General features: G+C 39.0%; 1 protein-coding gene across 1 annotated transcript in view; it reads right to left on the bottom strand.

Annotated features, from left to right (window-relative positions):
* Positions 1-22133, bottom strand: part of DHTKD1 (dehydrogenase E1 and transketolase domain containing 1) — a 69694-nt gene that overhangs the window by 45125 nt on the left and 2436 nt on the right. Inside the window, exon 2 of the mRNA XM_037847681.1 lies at positions 21100-21255. Within this exon, the coding sequence (XP_037703609.1) occupies positions 21100-21255 (156 nt within the window). The remainder of the gene's footprint in view (positions 1-21099; positions 21256-22133) is intronic.

The raw sequence follows: 22133 nt of genomic DNA, 5'->3' as shown, positions 1-22133 counted from the left end.
AATTGAAAAAAATCGAAATGGACCTCAGGGATATGATAGATAATATGAAACGTCCAAATATAAGACTCATTGGTGTCCCAGAAGGGGAAGAAAAGGGTAAAGGTCTAGGAAGAGTATTCAAAGAAATTGTTGGGGAAAACTTCCCAAATCTTCTAAACAACATAAATACACAAATCATAAATGCTCAGCGAACTCCAAATAGAATAAATCCAAATAAACCCACTCCGAGACATATACTGATCACACTGTCAAACACAGAAGAGAAGGAGCAAGTTCTGAAAGCAGCAAGAGAAAAGCAATTCACCACATACAAAGGAAACAGCATAAGACTAAGTAGTGACTACTCAGCAGCCACCATGGAGGCAAGAAGGCAGTGGCACGATATATTTAAAATTCTGAGTGAGAGAAATTTCCAGCCAAGAATACTTTATCCAGCAAAGCTCTCCTTCAAATTTGAGGGAGAGCTTAAATTTTTCACAGACAAACAAATGCTGAGAGAATTTGCTAACAAGAGACCTGCCCTACTGGAGATACTAAAGGGAGCCCTACAGACAGAGAAACAAAGACAGGACAGAGAGACTTGGAGAAAGGTTCAGTACTAAAGAGATTCGGTATGGGTACAATAAAGGATATTAATAGAGAGAGGGAAAAATATGGCAAACATAAACCAAAGGATAAGATGGCCGATTCAAGAAATGCCTTCACGGTTTTAACGTTGAATGTAAATGGATTAAACTCCCCAATTAAAAGATATAGATTCGCAGAATGGATCAAAAAAAATGAACCATCAATATGTTGCATACAAGAGACTCATCTTAGACACAGGGACACAAAGAAACTGAAAGTGAAAGGATGGAAAAAAATATTTCATGCAAGCTACAGCCAAAAGAAAGCAGGTGTAGCAATATTAATCTCAGATAAAATAGACTTCAAATGCAGGGATGTTTTGAGAGACAAAGAAGGCCACTACATACTAATAAAAGGGGCAATTCAGCAAGAAGAAATAACAATCGTAAATGTCTATGCACCCAATCAAGGTGCCACAAAATACATGAGAGAAACACTGGCAAAACTAAAGGAAGCAATTGATGTTTCCACAATAATTGTGGGAGACTTCAACACATCACTCTCTCCTATAGATAGATCAACCAGACAGAAGACCAATAAGGAAATTGAAAACCTAAACAATCTGATAAATGAATTAGATTTAACAGACATATACAGGACATTACATCCCAAATCACCAGGATACACATACTTTTCTAGTGCTCACGGAACTTTCTCCAGAATAGATCATATGCTGGGACATAAAACAAGCCTCAATAAATTTAAAAAGATTGAAATTATTCAAAGCACATTCTCTGACCACAATGGAATACAATTAGAAGTCAATAACCATCAGAGACTTAGAAAATTCACAAATACCTGGAGGTTAAACAACACACTCCTAAACAATCAGTGGGTTAAAGAAGAAATAGCAAGAGAAATTGCTAAATATATAGAGACGAATGAAAATGAGAACACAACATACCAAAACCTATGGGATGCAGCAAAAGCAGTGCTAAGGGGGAAATTTATAGCACTAAACGCATATATTAAAAAGGAAGAAAGAGCCAAAATCAAAGAACTAATGGATCAACTGAAGAAGCTAGAAAATGAACAGCAAACCAATCCTAAACCAAGTAGAAGAAAAGAAATAACAAGGATTAAAGCAGAAATAAATGACATAGAGAACAAAAAAACAATAGAGAGGATAAATATCACCAAAAGTTGGTTCTTTGAGAAGATCAACAAGATTGACAAGCCCCTAGCTAGACTGACAAAATCAAAAAGAGAGAAGACCCATATAAACAAAATAATGAATGAAAAAGGTGACATAACTGCAGATCCTGAAGAAATTAAAAAAATTATAAGAGGATATTATGAACAACTGTATGGCAACAAACTGGATAATGTAGAAGAAATGGACAATTTCCTGGAAACATATGAACAACCTAGACTGACCAGAGAAGAAATAGAAGACCTCAACCAACCCATCACAAGCAAAGAGATCCAATCAGTCATCAAAAATCTTCCCACAAATAAATGCCCAGGGCCAGATGGCTTCACAGGGGAATTCTACCAAACTTTCCAGAAAGAACTGACACCAATCTTACTCAAACTCTTTCAAAACATTGAAAAAAAATGGAACACTACCTAACTCATTTTATGAAGCTAACATCAATCTAATACCAAAACCAGGCAAAGATGCTACAAAAAAGGAAAACTACCGGCCAATCTCCCTAATGAATATAGATGCAAAAATCCTCAACAAAATACTTGCAAATCGAATCCAAAGACACATTAAAAAAATCATACACCATGACCAAGTGGGGTTCATTCCAGGCATGCAAGGATGGTTCAACATAAGAAAAATCAATCAATGTATTACAACACATTAAAAACTCGAAAGGGAAAAATCAATTGATCATCTCAATAGATGCTGAAAAAGCATTTGACAAAATCCAACATCCCTTTTTGATAAAAACACTTCAAAAGGTAGGAATTGAAGGAAACTTCCTCAACATGATAAAGAGCATATATGAAAAACCCACAGCCAGCATAGTACTCAATGGTGAGAGACTGAAAGCCTTCCCTCTAAGATCAGGAACAAGACAAGGATGCCCGCTGTCACCACTGTTATTCAACATTGTGCTGGAAGTGCTAGCCAGGGCAATCCGGCAAGACAAAGAAATAAAAGGCATCCAAATTGGAAAAGAAGAAGTAAAACTGTCATTGTTTGCAGATGATATGATCTTATATCTAGAAAACCCTGAGAAATCAACGATACACCTACTAGAGCTAATAAACAAATTTAGCAAAGTAGCGGGATACAAGATTAATGCACATAAGTCAGTAATGTTTCTATATGCTAGAAATGAACAAACTGAAGAGACACTCAAGAAAAAGATACCATTTTCAATAGCAACTAAAAAAATCAAGTACCTAGGAATCAACTTAACCAAAGATGTAAAAGACCTATACAAAGAAAACTACATAACTCTACTAAAAGAAATAGAAGGGGACCTTAAAAGATGGAAAAATATTCCATGTTCATGGATAGGAAGGACTAAATGTCATTAAGATGTCAATTCTACCCAAACTCATCTACAGATTCAATGCAATCCCAATCAAAATTCCAACAACCTACTTTGCAGACTTGGAAAAGCTAGTTATCAAATTTATTTGGAAAGGGAAGATGCCTCGAATTGCTAAAGACACTCTAAAAAAGAAAAACGAAGTGGGAGGACTTACACTCCCTGACTTTGAAGCTTATTATAAAGCCACAGTTGCCAAAACAGCATGGTACTGGCACAAAGATAGACATATAGATCAATGGAATCGAATTGAGAATTCAGAGATAGACCCTCAGATCTATGGCCGACTGATCTTTGATAAGGCCCCCAAAGTCACTGAACTGAGTCATAATGGTCTTTTCAACAAATGGGGCTGGGAGAGTTGGATATCCATATCCAAAAGAATGAAAGAGGACCCCTACCTCACCCCCTACACAAAAATTAACTCAAAATGGACCAAAGATCTCAATATAAAAGAAAGTACCATAAAACTCCTAGAAGATAATGTAGGAAAACATCTTCAAGACCTTGTATTAGGCGGCCACTTCCTAGACTTTACACCCAAAGCACAAGCAACAAAAGAGAAAATAGATAAATGGGAACTCCTCAAGCTTAGAAGTTTCTGCACCTCAAAGGAATTTCTCAAAAAGGTAAAGAGGCAGCCAACTCAATGGGAAAAAATTTTTGGAAACCATGTATCTGACAAAAGACTGATATCTTGCATATACAAAGAAATCCTACAACTCAATGACAATAGTACAGACAGCCCAATTATAAAATGGGCAAAAGATATGAAAAGACAGTTCTCTGAAGAGGAAATACAAATGGCCAAGAAACACATGAAAAAATGTTCAGCTTCACTAGCTATTAGAGAGATGCAAATTAAGACCACAATGAGATACCATCTAACACCGGTTAGAATGGCTGCCATTAAACAAACAGGAAACTACAAATGCTGGAGGGGATGTGGAGAAATTGGAACTCTTATTCATTGTTGGTGGGACTGTATAATGGTTCAGCCACTCTGGAAGTCAGTCTGGCAGTTCCTTAGAAAACTAGATATAGAGCTACCATTCGATAGAGCGATTGCACTTCTCGGTATATACCCGGAAGATCGGAAAGCAGTGACACGAACAGATATCTGCACGCCAATGTTCATAGCAGCATTATTCACAATTGCCAAGAGATGGAAACAACCCAAATGTCCTTCAACAGATGAGTGGATAAATAAAATGTGGTATATACACACGATGGAATACTACGCGGCAGTAAGAAGGAACGATCTCGGTGAAACATATGACAACATGGATGAACCTTGAAGACATAATGCTGAGCGAAATAAGCCAGGCACAAAAAGAGAAATATTATATGCTACCACTAATGTGAACTTTGAAAAATGTAAAACAAATGGTTTATAATGTAGAATATAGGGGAACTAGCAGTAGAGAGCAATTAAGGAAGGGGGAACAATAATCCAAGAAGAACAGATAAGCTATTTAACGTTCTGGGGATGCCCAGAAATGACTATGGTCTGTTAATTTCTGATGGATATAGTAGGAACAAGTTCACAGAAATGTTGCTATATTCTGTAACTTTCTTGGGGTAAAGTAGGAACATGTTGGAAGTTAAGCAGTTATCTTAGGTTAGTTGTCTTTTTCTTACTCCCTTGTTATGGTCTCCTTGAAATGTTCTTTTATTGTATGTTTGTTTTCTTTTTAACTTTTTTTTTCATACAGTTGATTTAAAAAAGAAGGGAAAGTTAAAAAAAAAAAAAGAAAAGAAAAACAAGGAAAAAAAAAAAGATGTAGTGCCCCCTTGAGGAGCCTGTGGAGAATGCAGGGGTATTCGCCTACCCCACCTCGATGGTTGCTAACATGACCACAGACATAGGGGACTGGTGGTTGGATGGGTTGAGCCCTCTACCATAAGTTTTACCCTTGGGAAGACGGTTGCTGCAAAGTAGAGGCTAGGCCTCCCTATATTTGTGCCTAAGAGTCTCCTTCTGAATGCCTCTTTGTTGCTCAGATGTGGCCCTATCTCTCTGGCTAAGCCAACTTGAAAGGTGAAATCACTGCCCTCCCCTCTACGTGGGATCAGACACCCAGGGGAGTGAATCTCCCTGGCAACGTGGAATATGACTCCCGGGGAGGAATGTAGACCCGGCATCGTGGGACGGAGAACATCTTCTTGACCAAAAGGGGGATGTGAAAGGAAATGAAATAAGCTTCAGTGGCAGAGAGATTCCAAAACGAGCCGAGAGATCACTCTGGTGGGCACTCTTACGCACACTTTAGACAACCCTTTTTAGGTTCTAAAGAATTGGGGTAGCTGGTGGTGGATACCTGAAACTATCAAACTACAACCCAGAACCCATGAATCTCGAAGACAGTTGTATAAAAATGTAGCTTATGAGGGGTGACAATGGGATTGGGAAAGCCATAAGGACCAAACTCCACTTTGTCTAGTTTATGGATGGATGTGTAGAAAAGTAGGGGAAGGAAACAAACAGACAAAGGTACCCAGTATTCTTTTTTACTTCAATTGCTCTTTTTTCACTCTAATTATTATTCTTGTTATTTTTGTGTGTGTGCTAATGAAGGTGTCAGGGATTGATTTAGGTGATGAATGTACAACTATGTAATGGTACTGTAAACAATCGAAAGTACAATTTGTTTTGTATGACTGCGTGGTATGTGAATATATCTCAATAAAATGATGATAAAAAAAAAAAAAAAAAGAAGGAACATGGAAGATTCACACATCCTGACTTTAAAGCATACTACAAAGTTACAGTGGTCAAAAGAGTATGTATGGTACTGGCATAAAGCTAGATATATTGACCAATGGAATCAATTGAGAGTTCAGAAATAGACACTCACATCTATGTTCAATTGATATTTAACAAGGATACCAAGTCCACTCAACTGGGTCAGAATAGTCTCTTCAACAAATGGTGCTGGGAGAAATGGATATCCATATGCAAAAGAATGAAAGGGGACCCCTATCTCACACCATATACAAAAATTAACTTAAAATGGATCAAAGACTTAAATATAAGAGCCAGGACCATAAAACCCCTAGAAGAAAATGTAGGGAAGCATCTTCAAGAGTGGCAATGGTTTCTTAGACTTTGCATTTAAAGCACAGGCGATGCAAGGGAAAAATAGATAAATGGGACCTCCGCAAAATTAGAAACTTTTGCACTTCAAAGGACTTTGTTAAGAAAGTGAAAAGGCAGCCTGCTGAATGGGAGAAGCTATTTGGAAACCACATATCTGATAAGGGTTTAATATCCAGAATATATGAAGAAATCCTACAGCTCAACAATAAAAAGACAAACAACCCAATTTAAAAATGAGCATAAGACTTCAACAGATATTTTCCAAAGAGGAAATACAAATGTTTAAAAAGTACATGAAAAGATGTTCAATATCACTAGCTGTTAGGGAAATGCAAATTAAAACTGCTGCGAGATATCACTTCACACCTATGAGAATGGCTACTATTTAAAAAACAGAGAACTGCAAGTGTTGGAGAAGTTGTGGAGAAATAGGAACACATTCATTGTTGGTGGGAATGTAAAATGGTGCAGCCGCTGTAAAAGTTCGGCAGTTCCTCAGGAAGCTAAGTATAGAACTGCCATATGATCTCACAATCCCATTAATAGATGTGTATGCAGAACTGAAAGCAGGGCCTTGAACAGATATTTGCAGACCAATGGCATTATTCTCAATTGCCAAAAGATGGAAGTAACCCAAGTGTCTATCAACAGATGAATGCATAAACAAAATGCAGTATATAACATATGACAGAATATTATTCCCCTGTAAAAAGGAATGAAGTTCTGATGCATGCAACAACATGGATGAACCGTGAGGACATTATGCTGAGTGAAATAATCCAGACACAAAAGGACAAATATTGTATGATCTCACTGATATGAACTAATAATAATAATAAGCGAACTCACAGAGTTAGAATCTTAAATATAGGTTACCAGGGAATGAAAGGGAGTAGAAAATGGAGAGCTAATGCTTATTTTGTACAGAATTTCTATATTGATCCTAAAGGTTTGGAAATGGATGGTGGTAATGGTAGCAAATTACTGTGAATGTAATTAACAGTGCTGAATTATATATGTGAATGTGGTTGAAAGGGAAGTTTGGGTTGTGTATATTACTAGAAAGAAAATTAGAAGAGAAAACATGGGACTGTATAACACAGTGAACCCTGTTGTGGATGATGGACTGAGGTTAATATCACAAATTTAAGTATGTTCTTTCATGAATTATAACAAATGTATGACACTAATACAAAGTATTAATAATAGGATGGTATATGGGGGAAAATACACCTAATATAAACTATGGACTATAGTTAATACACTATTTTAATATTCTTTCATCAATTGTAACAAAGGTACCACACTAATGCAAAATGATAACAATAAGGGGTATACGGGAACTCTGTATTTTTTACATGTCTCTTCGGTAAACTTACAACGTCTCTACTTAAAAAAATTAATAAGAACAATTTTTAAAAAGAACCTCATGTCAAGTGAAACAAACCATACACAAAGTACTACATAATGGTATGATTCCATTTATATAAAATGTAAATATAAATAAATCTATAGAGACAGATAGATCAGTGGTTATGTAGCGCTAGAGAAAGATAGAGGGATTGAGAGGTGTCTGTTAAAGGGTATGGGGTTTTTCTTTGGGAGTGATGAAAATGTTCTAGAATTAATTGTGATGACAGTGAATATACAAGCAGCAGAGGAAGTCTCTGGATAATTCAGACGGAGGCAATTAGCTTTTGGTTGGAAGTGCCAATGAGATATGCATATGGAAAAATGGCAGTATGTAGGTTGCACACATGGCTGAGAGGGCTCAAAAGAGATATGCATAGGAAGTAGCCTTAGGAGTCCTTGGAATATATGTGGTATGGTATGGATGCCACGGGCAACGACATCTTCCAATGTAGGAGATGTCTAATTCTAAGAGACATTAGATGTCTAATTCTAAGAAACATTGAAAAAGCAATGTTTCAACGACAGACAAAGAGAGAAGTTCCCACAAAAGAAGTCTGAAAGGTGAAAAGGGGAAGGCAGGAAATATTAGGGTTATGGAAACCAAGAGAAGAACGTCCAAACCCCTCTAAAGAAGTTGTGGATTATGTGTGTGTGTTTGCGTGGATTGGGCAGGGAAGAGAGCTTAGAGATCAAAGGAGAGTGTGCTCAGAGATGAGGTGTCAGTGACTGACATAGGCCAGACATCATAAAAAAGAAAGTAGCTAATGGGCTGGCTTTTTAAAGTGCTATGGCAAGCCCTTGAAGGATCTTAGGCAGGGAAACTCATGATCTGATTTGTGCATTTAAAAGATCTCTTCCGCTGTTGTGTGGAAAATGGACTGGAGAGAGCAAAAGATAAACTAGATAAACTTAGATAAACTGAGTAGGAGACCGTCTAATCCAAGTGAAAGATGCTGCCCAGGCCAGGATGGTGGCAGTAGGAATGAAAAAAAGGGACTGGGTTTGACGATATTAGGAGATAAAAATCAGTTAAGAAGAAAGGACGGATTGGAGATGGGTACCCCAAGTTTCTGAAAAGATATTTGAATCAAAAGATTACCTCTTTGTTCTAGAGGGATTCAAGAAGGATGATAACTTGGCAGTAAAACCACCAAATGCATTTTAAAAAGATAAGTGTAATTTGAATGAGAAATAAATTTCACTATATTGTAATTTGATCACTCAGCCACAAGCTCCAGAACTTAGAAAGGCCCCTCCAAGAGTGAGATTAGCAATCAACAGCAAATAATGAATAAGCTAGAAAAATGACAAGTTGCATGTGAGGATCTGGTAGTGCCTGACCTGCCTTCTCCAGTGAGTACTGCACATTCTATGACCACAGAGGAATTCTGTGCAGTGGGGCTAAGACAATTCTCCAGAATTTTCCATGCCTTAGAATGAAATTTGCTTTGAAAAAAAAAGGAGAATGGGCTTGACAAAGGTGAATCTGGACTAGTCCAAAATATCAAATACAAAAGGGCAGCAGGAACATGACCACAGACATAGGGGACTGGTGGTTTGATGGGTTGAGCCCTCTACCATAGGATTTACCCATGGGAAGACGGTTGCTGCAAAGGAGAGGCTAGGCCTCCCTATAATTGTGCCTAAGAGCCTCCTCCCGAATGCCTCTTTGTTGCTCAGATGTGGCCCTCTCTCTCTGGCTAAGCCAACTTGAAAGGTGAAATCACTGCCCTCCCCCCTACGTGGGATCAGACACCCAGGGGAGTGAATCTCCCTGGCAACGTGGAATATGACTCCCGGGGAGGAATGTAGACCTGGCATCGTGGGACGGAGAACATCTTCTTGACCAAAAGGGGGATGTGAAAGGAAATGAAATAAGCTTCAGTAGCAGAGAGATTCCAAAAGGAGCCGAGAGATCACTCTGGTGGGCACTCTTACGCACGCTTTAGACAACCCTTTTTAGGTTCTAAAGAATTGGGGTAGCTGGTGGTGGATACCTGAAACTATCAAACTACAACCCAGAACCCATGAATCTCGAAGACAATTGTATAAAAATGTAGCTTATGAGGGGTGACAATGGGATTGGGAAAGCCATAAGGACCACACTCCACTTTGTCTAGTTTATGGATGGATGAGTAGAAAAATAGGGGAAGGAAACAAACAAACAAACAGACAAAGGTACCCAGTGTTCTTTTGTACTTCAATTGCTCTTTTTCACTTTAATTATTATTCTTGTTATTTTTGTGTGTGTGCTAATGAAGGTGTCAGGGATTGATTTAGGTGATGAATGTATAACTATGTAATGGTACTGTGAACAATCGAATGTACAATTTGTTTTGTATGACTGTGTGGTATGTGAATACATCTCAATAAAATGAAGATAAAAAAAAGGGCAGCAGGGCAGAAAGGCAATTTAAAAAGAAAGAAAGAAAAAGAACAAGAAAAAAATCAGTAAATGTGGTCAACAGTGGGAGTTAGCTATTCTCATGGTTTGATTGGATTTGACAGATAAGTGGATGTTGGTGAAGTTTGCAAGAGAAATTTCAACAGAACAGTGGAGGCAAAAGGCAGATTGAAGTGGGTATAATTGGAAATTTGAGGTAAGGAAGTAGGAACAATCATCACAGGCTAGTCAAGAAAATAGAAAAACAAGAAAAAAAATACAAGGTGATAGTTAATAAAAGTGGAGGAAGATGGAGGAAGGATTTTAAAAATGGAAGAACCCTGAGCTTATTTACATACTGAAAGGAAGGAGCCTATGGAGAAGAAGAAATGGAAGATTTGGAAAGAGGAAATGATTCATGGACTGACATCCAAGAAGAGGCAGAGGGGAGTGAGATCCATAGGTGGGGAGAGGGATTAGCCAAGGATGGACCAATACACGCTTCTTCCTCACGGAAGGTGGGAGGGTTATGTTTGGGTTTAGAATTAGAACGTTTGTAAGTGAGAGGGCAAAAGCAATTCCTACCTAACTGTCTCAGTGAAGTAGGAAGACAAGCCATCTGTTGAGGATGAGATTAGAAGCAATAGGAATTATTTCAAGATGAGTCTAAAGGCAGATGATCAAGGAAGAGTCAAAAGATTGCAGGATGGTATTAAGAGAAAAGGATAGGCTGAAATTATGAGCCTGAAGTGGAACTATGGTTGGCTGATTCTGTCCTGCTAAGCTCAGCAGAAGGCTTGAAAAAGTCATATGATCGTACTGAAACAGTTGAGATTTTGTCAAGCAGGAGGAACAGAAGATAAGGAGGCAAGAAAGTTGAGGGTGGTAGTGAAAATGGTTGAAACAAGGGCGACCAAGATTGGGAAGTGAGGGAGGTAAAGCCAGAAAGGAACCGATTAACTGGGAGGAAATGGAGAGACTAAGGAGCCAGAGGCCAGACTGAGCTCAAAGCTCAGTGGTAGTGGATGTGGTAAAGTAAAATAGCTAAGAGGATGGGTGCTAGGTTAAGAGTGTTGGGGTCTTGGAATTAACATTTCAGAGGCAGAGCAGATAAAGTGACGTTTAGGTGATGGTCTTGGACTAAACAGAGCCAAGAATGGTAGACTCTGCTGCTAGGCGGATGTCTGGTATGGGTGCTCAAGTCTCCCAGGTAACGTCAGGAGTGGTCCTAAGAGAGGATAGTTGTGAGCTGGACACCAAAGGTCCCTGGTGAATGATCTGGAAGCCAGCAGTTGACTCCAGCAAGGCTAGAAGAAGATATAGCACAGTTATAAAGGAGGAGGAATTTCCCCTAGAAGGTAAGAAGTAGCCTCACAGGAGTTCCTACATACTTCCTCTGCTCCCAATACCTGAAATTCATTAGAGAGAGAAAATGGGCAGCCTCCACTTGACAGCTCAAGGAATGGGGAACTTTAGGGAAAAGTCCAATTATACTTAAGACAAAAACATTGATGGAGTGTTGTGTGAATAGGTTGAGGATAAGAGCAGGTTGCAATGGGATGGGGGTTCAGCAGTGAGTTGGGGGAGAGGACAGTGGTGGGGAGATGAAGTAAAGGAGAATCTTATGAAAAGACTAGATGTCAGGAGGCGGGGCAAGATGGCGGAGTGGTGAGGAGCAGAATTTCGTCTCTCCCCTAGAGCAGCTGGCAATTACCCAAGAACTATATGAAACAGTGTTTTCGGGGTCTCCAGTAACCAGTCACACATTGGACACAAGTTTGGAATTGGAGGAAAAGCTGAGACCGCAGCGAACATTGTAAGTTCCCCGAACCAGGGCTCTGGCGCCCCTCCCCACCCAGACCTCACAGACTGTCTTGCTGCTGGCTCCCTGAAAGGGGGGGAAAAAAAAACAAAAAACAGCAATCTGCTGAGGGCAAGAAGGGAGGCTCAACCCAGCCTCAACTGCAGAATTAATTAACAAATTAATTAACTAACTTTGGGACCTGGGGTGCTAAAGAAGGGCTGGGCTCCAAGAAGTAGGGGCACGTAAAAGTGGGCACCCATTCCCAGACTCCAAAAAAGCCATTTTTTTTTCCCTTACATTTTGTCCCTTCTGGCTTCTCACTGATCCCTTATCTTTTTGCATTTCAATAGCCCCCGGCAGGGGTGGAACTGAAGCAGTTGGAGAGTAATTATCAGACAATAGCCCAAAGCATATCTTTAAATGCTCTATTCTGACACTGACAAAACTTCCAGGCTGGGGAAAGACATTTAAAAGAGACTCTTTTTTTTTTTTTTTTTTTTTCTTTTCTTTTTTCTTTTTCTTGATTTCTTTTCTACTTTTTTTTTTTTTTTTTTTAATCTAAAAGTAATATATGTGGTTATTTTCTATCAGAAAGCCCAGGTTGAGGGACTAGGCTGGGCTTGAGGGGAGACAGAGTACCCACAGTGTCTTTGAATTCCATATTCACCACTGAAGGCCTCCAGCCCTGTCTTTAATTGGCAACTCAGGGTAACCAAGGAATCTACCTGGAGAGGCCCCAAAGAGGAGAGAGGAGAAGGGAATAGTGCCCCTGAGAGACAACTGGAATTCTGAGGACTGGGAGAGTGGAGGAAGGCCCAGCTCAACTGGCAGTCCTCCTTCTGGGAATTCAGACCCCAGGGGCTGGAATTCAGATTCCGGCTTCAGTCAGCCACGCCCCTGACAGGATCAGAGTCACCAGGAGAACTAAAGGCTCCATACCTCCTTACACTGGTTGGGGAGCTGCGGGCTGGCCAGCGCCACCTGCTGGACAGGAGAGGAAAAGCACCAATTCTAAAGGCCTCATAGGAGGGTCTCATTCTCAGGAAAACTCCATACCCTCCCAATGAGACCTGGGCCTCACTAGACTGGGAAAATCTGACTAGGGCGACCGTATCTAAGGAGACCCACTCACAAAAAGGTTACATAGAGGCAGAGCAAGAAACAGAAAAAACAAGAGGGGAAAAAGTCTGATCAACTAAATAGAACCTAAGTTAGAGGTCTAGAATAAGTTGAACTGAATAACAGAGGCCAGAAAACAAAGCCAACCAACAAGAAAACCACTAGGTAAAAGACAGAAAACAAGCTCCAAAATAAACTAATCAAGAGAATCAGATGCCTAGACAACTTAAGATAACAAGCCATACCAGGAAACATGAAAACATGGACCAGCCAAAGGAACAAACTAATAGCTCAGCTGAGACACAGGAGTGGAGGCAACTAATGCTAAATAAATTTGATGAAATGAAGGAAGATATAGCAAAAGAGCTGAAGGATATAAAGAAGACACTGGCTGACCATAAAGAAGAATTCATAAACTTAAAAAAACAAATGGCAGAACTCATGGGAATGAAGACCACAATGGAGGAGATGAAAAACACAATGGAGGGACACAACAGTAGATTTGAACAGGCAGAAGAAAGGATCAGTGAACTGGAAGACAGGACATTCGAATTCATACACACAAAAGAACAGATGGTGAAAAAAATGGAAAAATATGAGCAGGGTCTTAGGGAGCTGAGTGACAACATGAAACGCACAAATATACGTGTTATGGGTATCCCAGAAGGAGAAGAGAGGGGAAAAGGGGCAGAAAGAGTAATAGACGACATATTCACTGAAAATTTCCCAACTCTTATAAAAGACAGAAAATTAGAGATTCAAGAAGTACAACGTACACCAAATAGAATAGATCCCTATAGACCTACTCCAAGACACTTACTGGTCAGATTGTCTAATGTCAAAGACAAAGAGAGAATACTGAAAGCAGCAAGAGAAAAGCAATCCATCACATACAAGGGAAAGTCAATAAGACTATGTACAGATTTCTCTGCAGAAACCATGGAGGCAAGAAGACAGTGGCATGATATATTTAAGATACTGAAAGAGAAAAACTGCCAACCAAGAATTCTATATCCAGCAAAACTTTCCTTCAAAAATGAGGGAGAGAGTAAAACATTTTCAGACAAACAGACACTGAGAGAGTTTGTGAATAAGAGACGGGCACTACAAGAAATACTAAAGGGAGTGCTACAGGCTGATAGGAAAAGACAGGACAGAGAGAGTTGGAGAAGAGTACAGAAATGAAGATTATCAGGAAAGGTAAAAGGAGAGGAAAAAATAAGATATGACATATAAATTCCAAAAAACAAAATGGTAGTAGAAAGTACTGCCCTTACAGTAATAACACTAAATGTAAATGGATTAAACTCCCCAATAAAAAGACACAGACTGGCAGAATGGATTAAAAAACAGGACCCATCTATATGCTGTCTACAAGAAACTCACTTTAGACACAAGGACAAACATAGACTGAAAGTGAAAGGTTGGAAAAAGATATTTCATGCAAACAACAACCAGAAAAAAGCGGGAGTAGCTATATTAATATCAGACAAGTTAGACTTCAAAAGCAAAACAATTAAAAGAGACAAAAAAGGACACTATATATTAATAAAAGGGTCAATTCATCAAGAAAACATAACAGTCATAAATATTTATGCACCAAACCAGAATGCCCCAAAATTCATGAGGCAAACACTGCGATCACTGAAAGGAGAAATAGATACCTCTACAATAATAGTTGGAGACTTCAATACACCGCTCTCATCAATGGATAGAACATCTAGACAGAGGATCACTAAAGAAACAGAGATGTTGAATTGTATGATAAATGAACTAGACTTGACAGACATTTATAGAACGCTACATCCAACAACAGCAGGATACACTTTTTTCTCAAGTGCTCATGGAACATTCTCTAGGATAGACCACATGTTGGGTCACAAAGCAAGTCTCAACAAATTTAAAAATATTGATATTATACAAAACACTTTCTCAGACCACAATGGAATGAAGTTGGAAATAAATAAAAGGCAGAAGGTCATAAAATGCACAAACATATGGAGGCTAAACAACACCCTCTTAGAAAACCAGTGGGTAAAGGAAGAAATTACAAGAGAAATTAGTAAATACCTCGAGGCAAATGACAATGAAAACACAACTTATCAAAACTTATCGGATGCAGCAAAGGTGGTGCTGAGAGGGAAATTTATTGCCCTAAATGCCTATATTAGAAGAGAGAGCAAAAATTGAAGAGTTAACTGCTCACCTGGAGGAATTAGAGAAAGAACAGCAAACTAACCCCAAAGCAAGCAGAAGGGAAGAAATAACAAACATTAGAGCAGAAATAAATGCAATTGAGAACAGGAAAACAATAGAGAGAATCAACAAAACCAGAAGTTGGTTGTTTGAGAAAATCAATAAAATCGATGGACCACTGGCTAGGCTAACAAAAAAAAAGAGAGAGCAGATGCAAATAAATGCAATCAGAAATGGGAAAGGAAATATAACTACCGACCCTGCAGAAATTAAGGAGATAATGAGAAGATACTATGAGCAACTATATGCTAATAAACTAGACAACTTAGATGAAATGGACAACTTCCTAGAAAAGCATAAACAACCAACATTAACTCAAGAAGAAATAGATGACCTCAACAAACCAAACACAAGTAAAGAGATTGAGTCAGTCATCAAAAAGCTCCCAAAAAGGAAAAGCCCAGGACCAGACGGTTTCACATGTGAATTCTACCAAGCATTCAAGAATGAACTAGTACGAATCCTGCTCAATCTCTTCAAAAAAATTGAAGAAGAGGGAAAGCTACCTAACTCTTTCTATGAAGCCATCATCACCCTAATACCAAAACCAGGCAAAGATACTACAAAAAGAGAAAATTATAGACCAATTTCTTTAATGAATATAGACGCAAAAATCCTCAACAAAATACTCGCAAATCGAATCCAGCAGCACATTAAAAGAATTATACACCACGACCAGGTGGGATTTATTCCAGGTATGCAAGGCTGGTTCAACACAAGAAAATCAATTAATGTATTACACCACATCAATAAATCAAAGCAGAAGAACCACATGATCATCTCGATTGATGCAGAAAAGGCATTTGACAAAATTCAACCTCCTTTCCTGATGAAAACACTTCAAAGGATAGGAATAGAAGGGAACTTTTTCAATATGATAAAGGCGATATATGAAAAACCCACAGCTAACATCACACTCAATGGGGAGAGACTGAAAGCTTTTCCTCTAAGATCAGGAACAAGACAGGGATGCCCACTATCACCATTGCTATTCAACATTGTGCTGGAAGTTCTAGCTAGAGCAATTAGGCAAGAAAAAGAAATAAAAGGCATCCAAATTGGAGAGAAAGAAGTAAAACTTTCACTATTTGCAGATGACATGATTCTATATGTAGGAAATCCAGAAAAATCTACAGCAAAGCTAGTAGAACTAGTCAATGAATACAGCAAAGTAGCAGGCTACAAGATCAACACGCAAAAATCTGTAGTGTTCCTATACACAAGTAATGTGCAACAAGAGGAGGAAATCAAGAAAAAAATCCCATTTACAATAGCAACCAAAAGAATCAAGTATTTAGAAATAAACTTAACCAAGGACACAAAAGACCTTTACATAGAAAACTATAAGAAACTGCTAAAAGAAATTGAACAAGACCTGAAAAAATGGAAGAACATACCATGTTCATGGATTGGAAGACTAAATATAGTTAAGATGGCAATTTTACCTAAACTGATTTACAGATTCAATGCAATACCAATTCAAATCCGAACAACTTACTTTACAGAAATAGAAAAACCAATAACTAAATTTATTTGGAAGGGTAAGGTGCCCCGAATAGCCAAAAATGTCTTGAGAAAGAGGAGTGAAGTGGGAGGTCTCACACTACCTGACTTTGAAGCATATTACAAAGCTACAGTGCTCAAAACAGCATGGTACTGGCATAAGGACAGATATACTGATCAATGGAATCGAATTGAGTGTTCAGAAGTAGACCCTCACATCTATGGACAACTGATCTTTGATAAGGCAGTGAAGCCGAAGCAACTAGGAAAGAGCAGCCTGTTCAATAAATGGTGTTTGGAGAACTGGATATCCATTTCCAAAAGAATGAAAGAGGATGTCCATCTCACACCTTATACCAAAATTAACTCAAAGTGGATCAAAGACCTAAACATTAGCACCAAGACCATAAAACTCTTAGAAGAAAATGTAGGGCAATATCTTAAAGATCTTGTGAAAGGAGGTGGTTTCTTAGACCTCACACCCAAGGCACGAGCAACCAAAGAACAAATAGACAAATGGGATCTCCTCAAAATTAAACACTTTTGTACATCAAAGGACTTTGTCAGAAAAGTCAAAAGGCAACCTACACAATGGGAGATGATATTTGGAAACCACATATCAGATAAGGGTTTAATATCCCGAATATATAAAGGAATCCTGCATCTCAATAACAGAAAGACAAACAATCCAATTAAAAAATGGGCAAAAGACATGAACAGACATTTTTCTGAAGAGGAAATACAAATGGCTCAAAAGCATATGAAAAAATGCTCAACTTCACTGGCTATTAAGGAAATGCAAATCAAAACCACAATGAGATATCATCTCACACCTACCAGAATGGCCATTATCCAAAAAACAGAAAATGACAAGTGCTGGAGAGGATGTGGAGAAAGAGGCACACTTATTCATTGTTGGTGGGAATGTAGAATGGTGCAACCACTCTGGAAGACAGTATGGAGGTTCCTCAGGAAGCTAAATATAGATTTGCCATATGACCCAGCTATTCCATTGCTAGGTATATACTCAGAGGAACTGAAACTTAAGACACAAAGAGACATTTGTAAACCAATGTTTATTGCAGCATTATTCACAATTGCCAAGGGATGGAAACAGCCCAAATGTCCATCAAAGGACGAGTGGATAAACAAACTGTGGTATATACACATGATGGAATATTATGCAGCTGTAAGACAGAACAAAGACATGGATCATGTAATAATGTGGATGAACCTTGAGGACATTATGTTGAGTGAAGTTAGCCAGAAACAAAAGGACAGATTCTGTATGGTCTCACTAATATGAACAGACATTAATGAACAAACTTTGGGAGTTAAAAGCTGACAACACAGGCGACCAGGAGATAGAAAGAGGGCAGAGATCAGCCATTTGATGCTGAAGGACTACAGAATGTGTAGGATTGATTGCATAGATCCAGAAATAGATAGCATAATACTGTGTGATGGTAGCACAGTATTGTAAGTACACTGAACAAAGATGTCTGTGAGTAAAGCTGAAAGAGGTGGGACAGGAGAATGTATGACACCAGAGGTAAAGATAGATGATAAAGACTGGGACTGTATAATGTGGCAAAAACTGGAGTGGCCAATGACTGTTACTAAATATACAAATATAAAAATGTTTTTGCATGTGGGAAAGCAAATGAATGTCAACCATGTAGAAATTTGAAAAAGGGATGGTATTCAGGAAAAAACAAAATCAAAGCAAACTGGAGTCTATGGTCAACAGTAACATTGTAATATACCTCCATTAAATGTAACAAAGGCAATACGCCAATGCTAAATGTATATGAGAAGGGGATATAGGGGAGTAATATGGGATTCTTGGTAGTGGTGTTATTTGCTGTCCTTAGTAGCATATTGTATTGTATGACATGTTATTTTTCTTTATATCATTTTTTCTTATTGCTAAAAAAAAAAAACAATTTTTCTTGTAGTAATCAGTACGTTCAAATGCTGATTGTGGTGATAAATGTACAACTTTATGATGATACCATGAACAACTGATTGTACACTGTGGATAAATGTATGGTATGTGAATATAACTCTATAAAATTGTAGGAAAATATATATATAGGAGTTAAAGTGTTGGAGAAAACATGGTGAGAGGGATGATGCCTCACCAATATGGACTAACTACAATGTGTAAACTCAGAATTGAATCTTAGAACATAGCCTAACGTGGACACAATAATTATAATAGTCCCTAGATTGTAAGCTCTTACAGCAGTTAACTCTATCCCTGAATTGTAAGGCCTATCTCTAAACTTTGAGATGCTGATCCCCTAGCGTATGTTGTCACAAACATTGGGACTGGCGGTTTGATGTGCTGGGCCCTCGAGCATGGGACTTGCCCTTATGAAGCTCATTACCACAAAGGAGAGTCTAAAGTTGTATGTAATGGTGCCTAAGAGTCTCCCCCTGAGTACCTCTTTGTTGCTCAGATGTGGCCCTCTCTCTCTCTAACTGAGCCATCTCGACAGGTGAACTTGCTGCCCTCCCCACTACGTGGGACCCGACTCCCAGGGGTGTAAATCTCCCTGGCAACGCAGAGTATGACTCCCAGGGATAAATGTGGACCCGGCATCGCGGGACTGAGAGTATCTTCTTGACCAAAAGGGGGATGCAAAATGAGACGAAATAGTTTCAGTGGCTGAGAGATTCCAAATGGAGTCGAGAGGTCACTCTGGTGGACATTCTTATGCACTATATAGATAACACCTCTTAGGCTTTAATGTATTGGAATAGCTAAAAGTAAATACCTGAAACTACCAAACCCCAACCCAGTAGTCTGGACTCCTGAAGACAATTATATAATAATGTAGATTACAAGGGGTGACAGTGTGATTGTGAAGACCTTGTGGATCACACCCCCTTTATCTAGTGTATGGATGAGTGGAGGAATGGGGATAAAAACTAAAGGACAAATGGGGTGGGATGGGAGGATGATTTGGGTGTTTTTTTTCACTTTTATTTTTTTTTCCTGTTCTGGTTCTTTCTGATGTAATGAAAATGTTCAGAGATAGATTGTGGTGATGAACGCATAACTATGTTATCATACTGTGGACAGTGGATTGTATATCATGGATGATTGTATGGTGTGTGAATGTATTTCAATAAAACTGAATTTAATAAAAGAAAAAAAAAAAAAAAAAAAGACTAGATGTCAGATGACCAGAGACTTAACATTTCTGGCAGTAACCAAGACAACAACATACAGACACAGACACACACACACACAGACACACACACACACACACACACACAACCTTATCTCCAGTTGTCTTCTGGCATTAAGTCAGTATATAGAAATTTGAAACTTTTCATTCAACTGCTTTTGACTCTGACATATGTAATCAACTAGTACTCAACATAAAATATTATATAAATTATGAAATGTCTTCCTTCACATACATTCTAATTTTGACAGTTTTCTTTTTCTCAGATTGAATACTCCAAACATGGCTTCAACTATATTTTCCATCCTAACACGTTCTTCCAGAAACTTGCCACTCCCTCGTCAAGAGTGGCATCTACAGCCTCTCCCCTTGAACTGGGGTGGGCCTTTGTGCTGCCTTGATAAGTGAAGTCTAGCAGAAGTGATACCAGGATGGGTCTTAAAAAGCAATGCAGTTTCTGCCTGACTCCCTGCCTGGAGACACACACCTTTGGAGCCCTGAAAGTTGTCTCCCTATGCCATGCTGAAGAAACAACAAGCGGAGGTAGGAGGACTTGCTGAGGAGCTGAGTTCCAGCCATCACGTGAGAGACCCAGCTGAGAACCACCCAGCTGAGCCCTGTCAACCCACAGAACCACTGTGGTTTTTGAAGCCAGTCAGTTTTAGTCAGTTTCAATCCGCAGTAGATAACTGGGACACTACTCATATATAACTATAACCAGGATTTGTCATCTCCAAGATTAACTTTTAAAAATGACATGCGACAGGACCCCAAGTTCATGACTGGTGATTCAGGCCCAACTTTTTTTTACGTTCCAAGGTAGGGTAAAGTGGAAAGTTACGAGAGTTCAAGCTTGGAAAGTGGTCAGGCTTGGGTTGTCACCCCATCTCTGCCAGTTTCTAGCTCCAAGTTACTTAAATTCACCACCTCTCTGTTTCCCCATCTGTAAAATAAAGACGACAATAACTACTTTGGGGGTGGTTGTGAAAATGTTCGTGTCCATAGAACATGTAAAGTGTGTGCATATAACAGGAGCAGAGGAAACAGGCTCTTCCAGCAGGCAAGACCCCTCCTCGCTGGTGGCCGTGGACCCTCCTGCCCACCGCAATCCTCAGCCCCAGTGGGCACCCAGCGTCTTCCCCTCTGCCCCCCACACCCACCCCATGGCTGGTAACGAGCTTCACCTGTGGTGCTGAAGGGTCCCTGAAGGGTCTGGGCAAGAGCCTGGATTTCTGGCACATTCTCCAGCAGAGCTTGTTCAGTGAAGAGGGGGTTGATTTTGGCAGCCTTATGACCATGTTCACGATAGACAGTCACCAACCTGGCGAGGCCATGATCCACTAATTCGGGGGAAAAGAAAACCACACACACAATTTAGAACATATCTGCAAGCCCCACGAGCAGCTTTCCAAGGAAGCCTTTGCAGCCTTCAAACTTTTTATCACTTTGCGCCCTCCCACTGCATCTGCCAGTGGTTTTCAGGATTGAAGATGATCAGAATCCAGACAAACACATTTATTTCCTTAACTTTATCTCATGATAGCTAAAGTTACTGAAAAAAAAGGAAATAGAACTATGAGTGCACATTTGTAAAAACAGCTATGCCCTTGGATAAATATTAAAAGATGGAACACCCCAAATTGAAAATCACTGATAAAATGCTGAGATGATGAATAATTATAGCCCTCTTTTATTGCCTAGTTATTTGAAATATTTTTATATCTTATATCTTACATTAAAAAATAGAGATAGGTAGAACTACAAAATCAAGTTGATGTTTTCTTTCCTTCTTTATTTCTTAAAGACCCCAGGTACATAGTTATTTCATAGGCCCATAAAGACTAGACTGGGAAAAGACCTTAGATGTTATCCTGTCACTCACATGACACAAGATGATCCCCCTTAACAAAAACCCAGATGAGTGACTGCCCAGCCTCCACTTGAGGGGGAGTCTTTACCTTTCAATGAAACCAATTCTAACTTAGAGTATTTTACATTGAGCCCAAAGCTGATGTTCTTTTGCACATGAAACTATAAAACTGTTCTAGCCCACCATCAACCAAACTTCAGTACCTCGGGGTACTCTTACACACACTGACCACAAAACAGAAGATCTGTTATCGAGGATACACAGTTTTTCTGAGAATTTTAAAAATTTGTGTTGGTATTTTCATAACCCACAGAAAACTGTGAGCACATTTTGAAACATATTTTGATG

This window comes from Choloepus didactylus, chromosome 8 (assembly GCF_015220235.1).
Source record: "Choloepus didactylus isolate mChoDid1 chromosome 8, mChoDid1.pri, whole genome shotgun sequence".
NCBI lineage: Eukaryota > Metazoa > Chordata > Mammalia > Pilosa > Megalonychidae > Choloepus > Choloepus didactylus.
The sequence above is the reverse complement of the archived record's forward strand: the minus strand, read 5'-3'. Positions and strand labels throughout refer to the sequence as shown.